The sequence below is a fragment of the Cibotium barometz genome, chromosome 43 (genome assembly GCF_041138505.1).
Source record: "Cibotium barometz isolate CiBa-2024 chromosome 43, ASM4113850v1, whole genome shotgun sequence".
NCBI classification, from domain to species: Eukaryota; Viridiplantae; Streptophyta; class Polypodiopsida; order Cyatheales; family Cibotiaceae; genus Cibotium; species Cibotium barometz.
The window spans coordinates 15859829-15870928 of record NC_141088.1 but is presented as its reverse complement, the minus strand read 5'-3'; the positions used below and the strand labels follow the sequence as shown (position 1 = coordinate 15870928).

The 11100-nt window shown below is 38.0% G+C and overlaps 1 protein-coding gene across 1 annotated transcript; it reads right to left on the bottom strand.

Annotated features, from left to right (window-relative positions):
- Window positions 1–6333: 6333 nt before the first annotated feature.
- LOC147613593 (GDSL esterase/lipase At1g71691-like) lies at window positions 6334–9330 on the bottom strand. Its single transcript, XM_086781596.1, has 6 exons — window positions 8879–9330; window positions 8113–8377; window positions 7854–7981; window positions 7462–7704; window positions 7054–7312; window positions 6334–6694 (listed from the first exon to the last, which is right to left on the bottom strand). Exons 2-6 carry the CDS (start codon window positions 8363–8365, stop codon window positions 6468–6470), a joined length of 1110 nt encoding a protein of 369 aa, XP_086637722.1. The 5' UTR covers window positions 8366–8377; window positions 8879–9330; the 3' UTR covers window positions 6334–6467.
- Window positions 9331–11100: the final 1770 nt, after the last annotated feature.

Here is an 11100-nt window from a genome sequence, read left to right as displayed (position 1 = left end):
TACATTAGAAAGCAATCCCCCCCTCCTTCACATACACACACATATATCTTCTAATATTATATTATGTGCATGTGTAAGTGAGAGAATATACATACCTATACGTATATAGATAAATATATACATACACACACACACATATATAAATACATACATACACACACACACACACACACACACATATTAAGTATGTATGTATCTATACATACATACTTAATATAAATACATACATACACACACATATTAAGTATGTATGTATCTATAGGTATGTAAGCATGTATATATAAATAGATCTATACACACACGCACACACACATACACACACTCGCATGCATGGACACACGTGCACACATAGAGATGTGTACACACACATACACACACCATACACACAAGCTTACATATACACATACATGTGTATATATGCACACAAGCACATACATACACTCATATACACAAGTACATACATGCACACATGTATATATAGATGAAAACGCACACATTCGCACATGCTACATTCACACTCACACACACATAGACCCAAAGATGTACATATGGACATATTCCCATGTTCACACACACGTATATGCACACACTCGCACATGGATACACAAACATAAACATACACACCACGTACACATAAATAACCTAGCCATACACACAATCAAGATACTTACACGATGCATGAAGTCGAGATTACACAATTACATACGTATATATAGGCACACATATTCACACATATATGTGCAAGTGTGTGTGTGTGGAGAGAGAGAGAGAGAGAATGTGTGTGTTTCTATGCGTGTGTGAGGGGGTGTGAAGAGAGAGTGCATGTGCATGTGTATATGCATAAGAAAGGGGGGGGTGTGTGTGTGTGAGAGAGAGAGAGAGAGAGAGAGGTATATTGCACGTGTATGTGCGTGCATGTGAGAAGATAGGATGTCTGTGTATGCGTATGTGGGAGATTGTGTCTGTGAGAGAGAGAGAGAGAGACACACACACACACACACACACACACACATACATACACACACATGAACGTACATGTATTGATGCACACACACATACAATTGAGCTTACACACATATACATGCATATGCATGCACATAAGTATATACATATATATACACACATACACAAACTCACACACACAAGTACACATGTGCACACCCACATGCACATCCATGTATACATAGATGCACACGCATACACATTTACATGTGTACATGCACACACATAGACACAAAGATGCACACACAAACACATTCACATGCTCACACACTCGCACACATTGAAATCCAAAAACAAACACACACACACGTACACACACTCATACCGTACACACAAACACATGCACATACACACACTAGCACATGCGCACAATCAAGACACTTGCACAATGCATGCAGACATGAAGTCGACATTACATAATCACAAACACGTGTATGTACACACAGTCACACAGATGAGCATGCAAGTATGTGTGTGCGTGTGTGAGAGAGAGAGAGAGAGAGAGAGAGAGAGAGAGAGAGAGAGAGTTTCTATGTATGTGAGGGGGTGTAAGAAGAGACAGAACATGTGCAGTGTATACATGAGGGGGAGAGAGAGAGACAGAGAGAGAGAGAGAATGAGTGCATGTGCATGTGTATATGTGAGGATGTTTGTATGTGCATACGTAGGAGATTGAGTGTGTCTCTGTGAGAGACACACACATGCACACATACACGCATGCACATGCATACATGCACACACATACACACTTGCACATATAAACACGTGTATACACATGGCATGCACACCACATAAAGTACATGCACACACTTAGACGTACACACACTCACTCACATGTACAAACATGTATACACATACAGAGAGAGAGAGAGAGAGAGAGAGAGAGAGAGAGAGAGAGAGAGAATTAGAAAGAGAAAGCAAGAGAGTTAGCGGAGTGAGTTGAAGGTAAAGAGAGTGAGTGAGTGAGTGAGTGTTAGAGAGAGAAAAAGAGCTAGAGAGAGAGTGTATTAGAGATAATTGGCCAGTTGAAGAGAAATAGAGAGTTAAAAAGAGAGTAAGAGAGACTGAGAGTTAAAGAGAGAGAATTAGAAAAAGAGAGCACAAGTGTTAGAGAGAGAAAGAGTGTTAGATAGAGTTAGAGAGAGTTAGAAAGAAAGTCATATTAAAGGTGAAATATCTTGGAGATATATGGGACGAGTTCTTAAATCATGACTGATACAATCCACTTCAAGTAAAAGCATAATAGCAATGAAAAGCATAAAAACAAATAGAGATAGTCCTAAAGATAAAAACAAATGGACGGAGAGAGAGAGAGAGAGAGAGAGAGAGAGAGAGAGAGAGAGCGTTAGACACAGGTAAAGAGAGATAGAGAGAGAAAGTTGGCGAATTCAAGAGAAATAGAGAGTAAGAGAGATTGAGAGAAGTAAAGAGATAATAATAGAGAGTTAGAAAGAGAGAATTAGAAAGAGTGAGAAAGAGAGACCAGTTCAAGAGAAATATAGTTAAATATTGTCATGATCTTTATGGACACGTGGAGAAGAAATTCTAATTCTCAATCACGAAAATTAAAGTATCACAAATATTTTCACAAACTAAAGGCATAAACCTTAAGAAACAAAATTAAATAAACAAAGAGAGATGAAAAATACAATAAAGATCACCGTCGACACAAGATTGAGTTTAATCTCTCCTGGATGGGTGTGGCTCTTGTACCACTCACCCATATTTATATGTATTAATAAAAGCTTCATAACTTACAAAAATAAAGTATAATTATTTTTAAGTTTTTATTATCAAGTTTTTTATGAACACTTGGAGAAGAAATTCTAATTCTCAATCATGAAAATTAGAGCATCACAAATATTGGCACAAATTAAAGGCATAAACCTTAGGAAACAAAATTAAATAAACAAAGAGAGATGAAAAATACAATAAAGATCACCGTCAACACAAGATTGAGTTTAATCTCCCCTAGATGCATGTAACCCTTGTACTACTCTCATATTTATATGTATTAAAAAAAACTTTCTTTTCAAAAAGATAACTTGCAAAAGTAAAGTACAATTTCTTTTGAGTTTTTGAGCGTAAAATACAATAAAGATTACCGTCGACACAAGATTGAGTTTAATCTCTCCTGGATGGGTGTGGCCCTTGTACCACTCACCCATATTTATATGTATTAATAAAAGCTTCCTTTTCTGAAAGATAACTTACAAAAATAAAGTACAATTATTTTTAAGTTTTTATTATCAAGATCTTTATGAACACTTGGAAAAGAAATTCTAATTCTCAATCATGAAAATTAAAGCATCACAAATATTTGCACAAATTAAAGGCATAAACCTTAGGAAACAAAATTAAAAAAACAAAGAGATGAAAAATACAATAAAGATCACCGTCAACACAAGATTGAGTTTAATACCTCCTAGATGAATGTAACCCTTGTACCACTCACTCATATTTATATGTATTAAAAAAAACTTTCTTTTCAAAAAGATAACTTGCAAAATCAAAGTACAATTTCTTTTGAGTTTTTGTGGTATGTACAAAGATATGAAATCTAAGCCTTACAAAATATTAATGGTATATATGAAACCATAAAAAGTATTCACATATCTACCAAAATATCTCATAATAGTCCAGCACGTTCCACCTACGATTAATGCATAATTCTCAACTCAATCATTACATCTTTTATCCAAAATAATCTTAATCAATGTGCACAACTCATTAAACACATTAATCCTGACTATATCATAGCAACACACATAATTGATTAAACACATTAATCTTGATAAACATTATACCAATGCACACAACTAATTAAACATATTAATCATGATAAATGATGTAAATAAAGAGCATCTAAAATAAAATATCCTAAATTAAAATAATGAAAGTCTCCATAAAGATTACTTTCCCTCTTGGTTGCGTTGCAATTGTCCTCATATACATGGACAATAAGAGTGGATAAGATTTTAGTAAAAACGGAACACTTTTATGATATCCATTTTTCATCTTCAATAATACAATTCAAGATACTTGACATAAGTTTTACCAATGTGTAGTAAAAACCTCTTTCTCGATAGAAGTCGTCATCCTCTCCAAAAATCTCGATAGAAGTCGTCATCCTCTTTCTCGATAGAAGTCGTCATCCTCTCCAAAAATCTCAACCATAAAAAATATTAATGGCTATATATGAAACCATAAAAAGTATTCACATATTACCAAAATATCTCATAATAGTCCAACACGCTCCACCTACGATTAATACATAATCCTCAACTCAATCATTACGTCCTTTATCCAAAATAATATTAATCAATACACAACTCATTAAACACATTAATCCTGACTATATCATAACAACAAACATAACTAATTAAACACATTAATCCTGATAAACATTATACCAACGCACACAATTGATTAAACATATTAATCATGATAAAGGATCTAAATAAAGAACATCTAAAATAAAATATCCTAAATTCAAATAATGAAAGTCTCCATAAAGATTACTTTCCCTCTTGCTTGCATTGCAATTGACCTCAATTACATGGACGATAAGAGCATATACGATTTTAGTAAAAACGTAAACACTTTTATGATATCCATTTTTCATCTCCAATAAGACGATTCAAGATACTTGCCATAAGTTTTACCAATGTGTGTAGTGAACCTCTTTCTCGATAGAAGTCGTCATCCTCTCCGTCTTCCTTGTTTTATCAATCATGTTGACTCTTGCAATTGTTGACTTCTCCGAGCAATTGGAATCAATGTGTCCTTTTTGTCGACAATAACCTCTTGCTCGAGAGATAAGTCATCATCCTCTCCATCTTCTTGTCCTATCACTCATATTGGCTCTTGCAATTGATGTCTACTTCTTTAAGCAATTGGATTCAATGTGCATTTGTTGTCGACAATTGTAACATTGTGGTATAAGATCTAAAATAAAATAATGCTCACTCACAAAACACACACTCCTCATGGAAGAAGCACACCAAATGATTCTCATGAGAAGGATGCAAGAGAAACTCTTATATACGTTGCAAATGACCTCAATTACGAGGAAGGTAAGTGGAAAACATTTTAGTAAGAATGTAAACACTTTGACATCCATTTGGCATCTTCAATAGGACAATTCAAGATACTTCACATATGTTTTACCAGTGTGTGTGGTGAACCTCTTGCTCAAGTGAGAAGTCCTCATCCTCTCCATTTTCTTTGTCCTATCAATCAATCATGTCGACACCTACTATTGCTGACTTCTCTAAGCAATTGGATTTAACGTGTTCTTTTTGTCGACAATTGCAGCATGTCACAACTCTTGGTACAAGATCCTATTTCTTCTTTACATCATTTTTCTTATTATTGTTGTTATGAGCACCAAGAATGTTATCGTTGCTCAAAACACAAACTTACAAAAAAGAGCGAACTTTTTAAATTTAGCAGACATAAAAATCTTGAGTTGGATTGTTGTTCTTAGGCACCTTCATTCTTTACTCACAGTTGTAAGCCATAGAACTTGCCGTGAAAAAAGAATAGAATTATTACTATTAATTTTGACTTAAACGCTTTAACTTGACAATGAATATGTTTTCAATCCTTTGTTCTCACTAGTTCACTGGCTTAAAGTAGAATGGTAACTTCTTTAAATTCGTTAACATATAACTATACAATCTCTTTATCAAGCTAACAAAACATATTCCATTATTGTCACTCAAATATATCCCATCATTGTTATACTCTTCCTTTATTTATATAAAGATCGTAAGAAAATTTTTAATAAGCTTTATTGTCACTCTAAACATATCCCATCATTGTTATACTCTTCCTTTATTTATATAAAGATCGTAAGAAAATTCTTTCCACGTTTCTACACTTCCGAGAGTAGATCTTGTAATTCAATCTTCTTCGCTTGCTCTTCATTTAATTGCGCTTGAAAAGATAAAACTTGTTCTAAATTAGAAGAGAGTTGAGATTAACAAAAAATTAAAAAGAAATAAATTACAAGAATTTAATAATATTTAAATAAGTAATACTAAAGTGCCTTGCTTAGAATTCGGTGAAGTCATATGTAGTCCCGTGTCGTGATTCACGCACCATGTTTTATTACATTGTTAGAACCCCTACCGAAACACATCTACATAACATTCCAAGGCTTTCATATTCCACACTGCCTTTAGATTAAAATGAAAACCATGCACATACCTCTATACCTTCAACATGAGATCTCAAATGAATTCACACCTAGTCTGTTCTTTTTTTTGGGGGGGGGGGGGAGGGTGAGGGGGAGGGGGCTGTAAAACATAAACCTCAATAGGAAGCTCTCGTTAAGAGTTGCTTGCAATTCAATTGGAACAAATTGGAGCGAACAAGAATGAATGGCTTGTGGCGAGGGAGATATTTTGGTTGCATGGAAATCATGTTTGGATTGTTAATGCTCAAAGGCTTATCAAGCTTTAACCTTGCTGGACGAGCTGGCGGAGGTTCATAGGAACTACAGAGTTAGCGTCGCCGTTGAAGATGCCGGAGGCCAGGAATATGTTGGTGGCTTCGGTCGGGTGGAAGGCGTCCCAAAACACATGTTCTCTTCTGTCCGGACAAAGCTTGGCCAGAGGAGGCAGGCACGTGAGCTGGCCGCGAAACTTGCCCACGCCACAACATCCCGTGTTAGACACAGTAAATCCTGCAAAATTTCGATATTAATTAGCCATGACTAATTTCAAGTCGTATTGGAGTAAACTCCATAAGCATTCAATGAACCCAAAAGGCTTAAATCTAAGCCCGCATGCAGAAGATTAAGATAACCTTTGTGAGCTTATTCAATGATGCCATGAGCATCGTTAGCCATGCTACACTGACGACGCTTACCTTCTTTGATCCTCCATAATCACATCTTAATCCTCCCTCAAATGCAAACAAATTTATATGTTGATTAAGAGAAAAAAGAAATCAAACTGTGATCCCTATACTGAAGGGCTCAGCTACCTACTGATAGATTGAATCTCTTCCTGCAGAGGTTACAGACCAAACTCGTAGAATTACCGTATTGGCTTGGGTTCGCGAGGATGTTACTGAAGGTATCGTACACTTTTCCGTAGATGAAGGTGGCGCCGACGAGCTGGGGGTCGGCGTTGAGCTCATTGACGAGCTGCAACACCTCGGCGTTGAAGCCCTGCACCAGCTGGTTAACGTATCCAACACACAGGCCGTCCTTGCTCTTAGTCGCCAGCACGTTCGGAATGCATCCCAAGGGCCCAACCCCCGCGATCACAAACCTCCTCGCCCCCAGCTCATACAGTGTCTGCGCGCGCGAACACACACAAACGTACACGCAGTGTTACACATCGTTGCCTTTGCACAACCCTTCAAATTCTAATGGGCATGGCAACCCATCAGAAAAAAACAAGCCTGCTTGCCCTACGTCGAGGAGAGTGTGTATGTTTGCATTACCGCCAACTGTGTGGCAAATGTCTCAGCCACGAGAACTCGGTAATTGTTGGGCGTGTATTGCTGGCTGAACCCAGTGGAGTTGATGAGATAGTTGTTCAAGTAGTCATTGCTCCCAAAAACTATTGCAAAGACCGACTTCGACAGAAATTCTGCAGTGGGGGCGGCTCCACCCAGTAGCGTCGGTAGCTCCTGCAATGTGTTTCTAAAGTTCGAGATTTGCGTGTTGAAAGACAGTCGAGCCACCTGCACTTCTTATCAGTCAAAACCCCAGCAAGGTTAACATAATTATTGCCGTTCTTAAAATTCTTAAACAGGGTAAATCCCTTGACAATCTTATTTATGTCTTATCTTCAAACTTGAACGCCATCTTAACAACAACAAAATTATCGCACATAGTTTCGGCCGGATATATCAAGAATGCCACCCGCCGCAGATGCGTAATTCACTCCGTGTAAAATTGCGGAGCCTTTCGTTGCCGGATTGAGGTACGCGGGAAGGAAAGGAAGCCCAAGCAATTGACCTGAATGTAAAAAAAACGCAGGACTGAGCTACATTTTAGTAACAATACACCATTGATAAACACCCAACTGCATTGAGGTAGCAAATCCCAGAAACTCACGAAGCATTGAAGCAAAAGTGTTCAGAGCTTACCAAGAAGGTCTACTACAGTTCGGCCATTGCAAAACCTTCCAGTGGCTCCGAGTGGGAAGTCTATCCCGTAAGGGTAGAAGTTGGACCTGGCCAGAGACGGGATGTAGTTATTGTTGCCATCGTCTACCAAAGAGTCCCCAAACACAAATAGGCCCGGAGCAAGAGGCTGCTGAGAGTTGGCTACACTGCTCAAACACAACATGACCAGTGCCCACAATGCATAGAGGGCCACAGATCCTTTCACTGACTCCATTGAAAAGAGAACCTGCAAGGCGAAGAGTATTTGAGTGTCCATGAAAATACCTGAGTGCTAGAATGCTGCTAAGAAAACAAGCAACATTTGTTAGGTTACAAGCTACGCATGGGGTATCGATTACTCAAACCTTGAAGAAGGTGCCCACAAACGCAAAATGACACCAAGTGATGAGAAAAAAGGGAACTGATACTAAAAACTACGAGCACAAGAACGTTGTGCAAGGTTTCCGTTTGCAGTAGACCAGCTCCAACAAGTATTCAATGTGAATGCGTGACAAACCAAGTAACTTTCAAAACCCCACAACGTCTCTCTCCCTCTCTCTCTCTCTCTACTAGAGACGGAGACTTAACACTTACCCAAGTTAATGCAAACAAAAATGGTCCAAAGAGCAACAAATACCGAGCCTCAAGCTTCAAAGCAATGAAATTAGGTAATAATAAACCTTCACTAGGAAATATTAACCAGTCTCTGAACCTAGCATTAGCCAAAGGCAGAGGAGATTAAACGAACCCAAAAAATGAAGACCGGCCTCTGCGAGCTTCGAGAAGTACTTTCGAGCCCCACTAGCAATGCTCAAAACAGAAACAAGTAGTAAACATTCCAAGCCTGTTGAAGCCCAAAAGAGCTTCCGCAGTTAAGCTCCAAAGCAACATGAGCTCCTGTGCAATCTCCGAGTCCTTCAGCAGAGTCAACAAGCAGAGAGACTGAGCAAGGAACTACATGAAGGTGAGGTCGTTGATATCTTTCCAAATCCCACCATCAATAATGCAGTGTTTTATTATTTGTTCTGATCCCAGCTACTACCTTCTGGCTGGCATGGTACTAGTACCATCGGGAGTGGGTGGTTGAGCATATATTTACTAAGCCCACCCTCGCCAACACACGATTACAGCTCACGGCTGCTGAGTGTGCTCACGCTGCCAGTAGCACCGAACACCGCATTTTACTTTAACTACCTTGTTCAGAGCTCTGCTCCATGTATATCACCCACCATATATCCCAGCACTCGAAGGAAACGCCCACATTTATGCCACACGCAGTGTTGCCGGCTTTGGTAAGTTTGGTTTGATCTCGCCTAGGCAGGCGGCGTCGACACCGGCTACTACTATTACCATTAATACCTACCCAAATAAAAACCCAAACATTTTATTAAAAACTATTAATTCCCCGAGAGAGTAGAGTAGGAAACTAAATGCGTGCCAGTATAATGTTTGCCACTAAATATATTTATATATAATCAAATGGTGCTTGCTGTTAAATGTTTCACACATCCTAATAAAGTAAATAACCTGTTTCACTAAAAGAGGGAAAAGCTGGTTTCACAGCTAGAGAAACTTCTCAATTAAGTCAAAGGCAAGCTCAGGGCTTGCGGCACCGTATGTCATGTGCAGAGTCACTGGTCTCATTAGAGTTCTCAACATGTTGTAACTTGTCTCTTTCTAACTTCTTAATATAAACAGCCAGTTTTTTGGAAAAAAAAAAATTTACCGAGAGAGGTCCCTACATTATGGCCCATATTTTAATGTTCTTGTACAAGTGGAGAACATGGTCCCCCCACTGCTCTCTGTTCTAAGATGAACTTTAAAGAACTTCACTTTCTAGGTGAAAACCCTCTTTCTACCTTGTGGTCAACCCCTTGTGACCACATCCACCACCATCACCTGATTCATCTCTTCCTCATTAAAGATGGTAGTACTTCCAAGTAAGCTATCTCACTGTACTCCTCCCACACCATCCTTTTCTTCTATCTCACTTTACTTGTTGTGGACGAGGGTTACCTTTCGATACGCACCCTTCAAATTTGATGGAAAATTGTGAAACTCGCAATATAATTTTTTTATGAAATACACTAAAAACATTTTTTAGTGTATTTGACAGCGTCTTCCAAGCAGAAAAGATGTTAATAAGTGCACGTGTGTATGTCAGGGTCTTTATGACACTTGGAGAAGAATTATATTTCTCAACACAAAAATTAGAGCAAACCATAGATTGGGAACAAATTAAAAGCATTAACCATACACAAAATAAATATAAACAAGAGAGCTTTCAAAAAAAAAGGCAGATGAATTATGATAAAGGGAGGGGCGGGATTACAAAGACGATAACCACGTGTCTATCATGCGTGGAAACTAGACGAATGACTGACGCGTGGACACAGCACGTGGCCATGCTTGAGGAAAAACAAAAGAAAAACAAGGGCCACTTGTCGGATTCTAATTCACGCTGGCCAAGTGGCACACGCGTGAAAGCTCTCTTGAAAATAAGAAAGAGATCACCATTGACACAAGATTGGGTTGAATCTCCCTTGCATTAGTGTGGCCCGTCGTACCACTCATCCATATTTATATGTATTAAAAGCTTGCTTTTCATAAAGATAATTTCAAAAACAAAGCATAAGTGCTTTTGAGTTTTTGAGCTTAAAAGCTCTTCCACAAATATTGCAAGCTATAAATATGAAGTCTTGGGCCTACCAAAGGTATAAATACTAATTGGTATATACAAAGGTTTGAGGCCTTAGCCTTCCATGAAATTAATACCAAAATATGAAATCACAATAGGTGTTCACACTTCTTCCCAAATATTTCATTATGGTCCAACAAATATTCTACACCCGATTAACAAATAATCCACCATTCAATCATTGCCTACATCCAAAATAATATTAATCAATACTATACAAAGTCAATCAAACACATTAATCTTGACTATATTATACCAGCGTACTACATAAT

Excerpts from the sequence above, each read along its gene's own strand:
- LOC147613593 (XM_086781596.1), bottom strand. The coding sequence starts at position 8,365 with ATGGAGTCAGTGAAAGGATCTGTGGCCCTCTATGCATTGTGGGCACTG. Across the intron at positions 7,705-7,853 it reads ATATATCCGGCCGAAACTAT|GTGGCTCGACTGTCTTTCAA; the intron begins GTGCGATAATTT and ends TAAGAAGTGCAG. Across the intron at positions 6,695-7,053 it reads CGCGAACCCAAGCCAATACG|GATTTACTGTGTCTAACACG; the intron begins GTAATTCTACGA and ends GAAATTTTGCAG.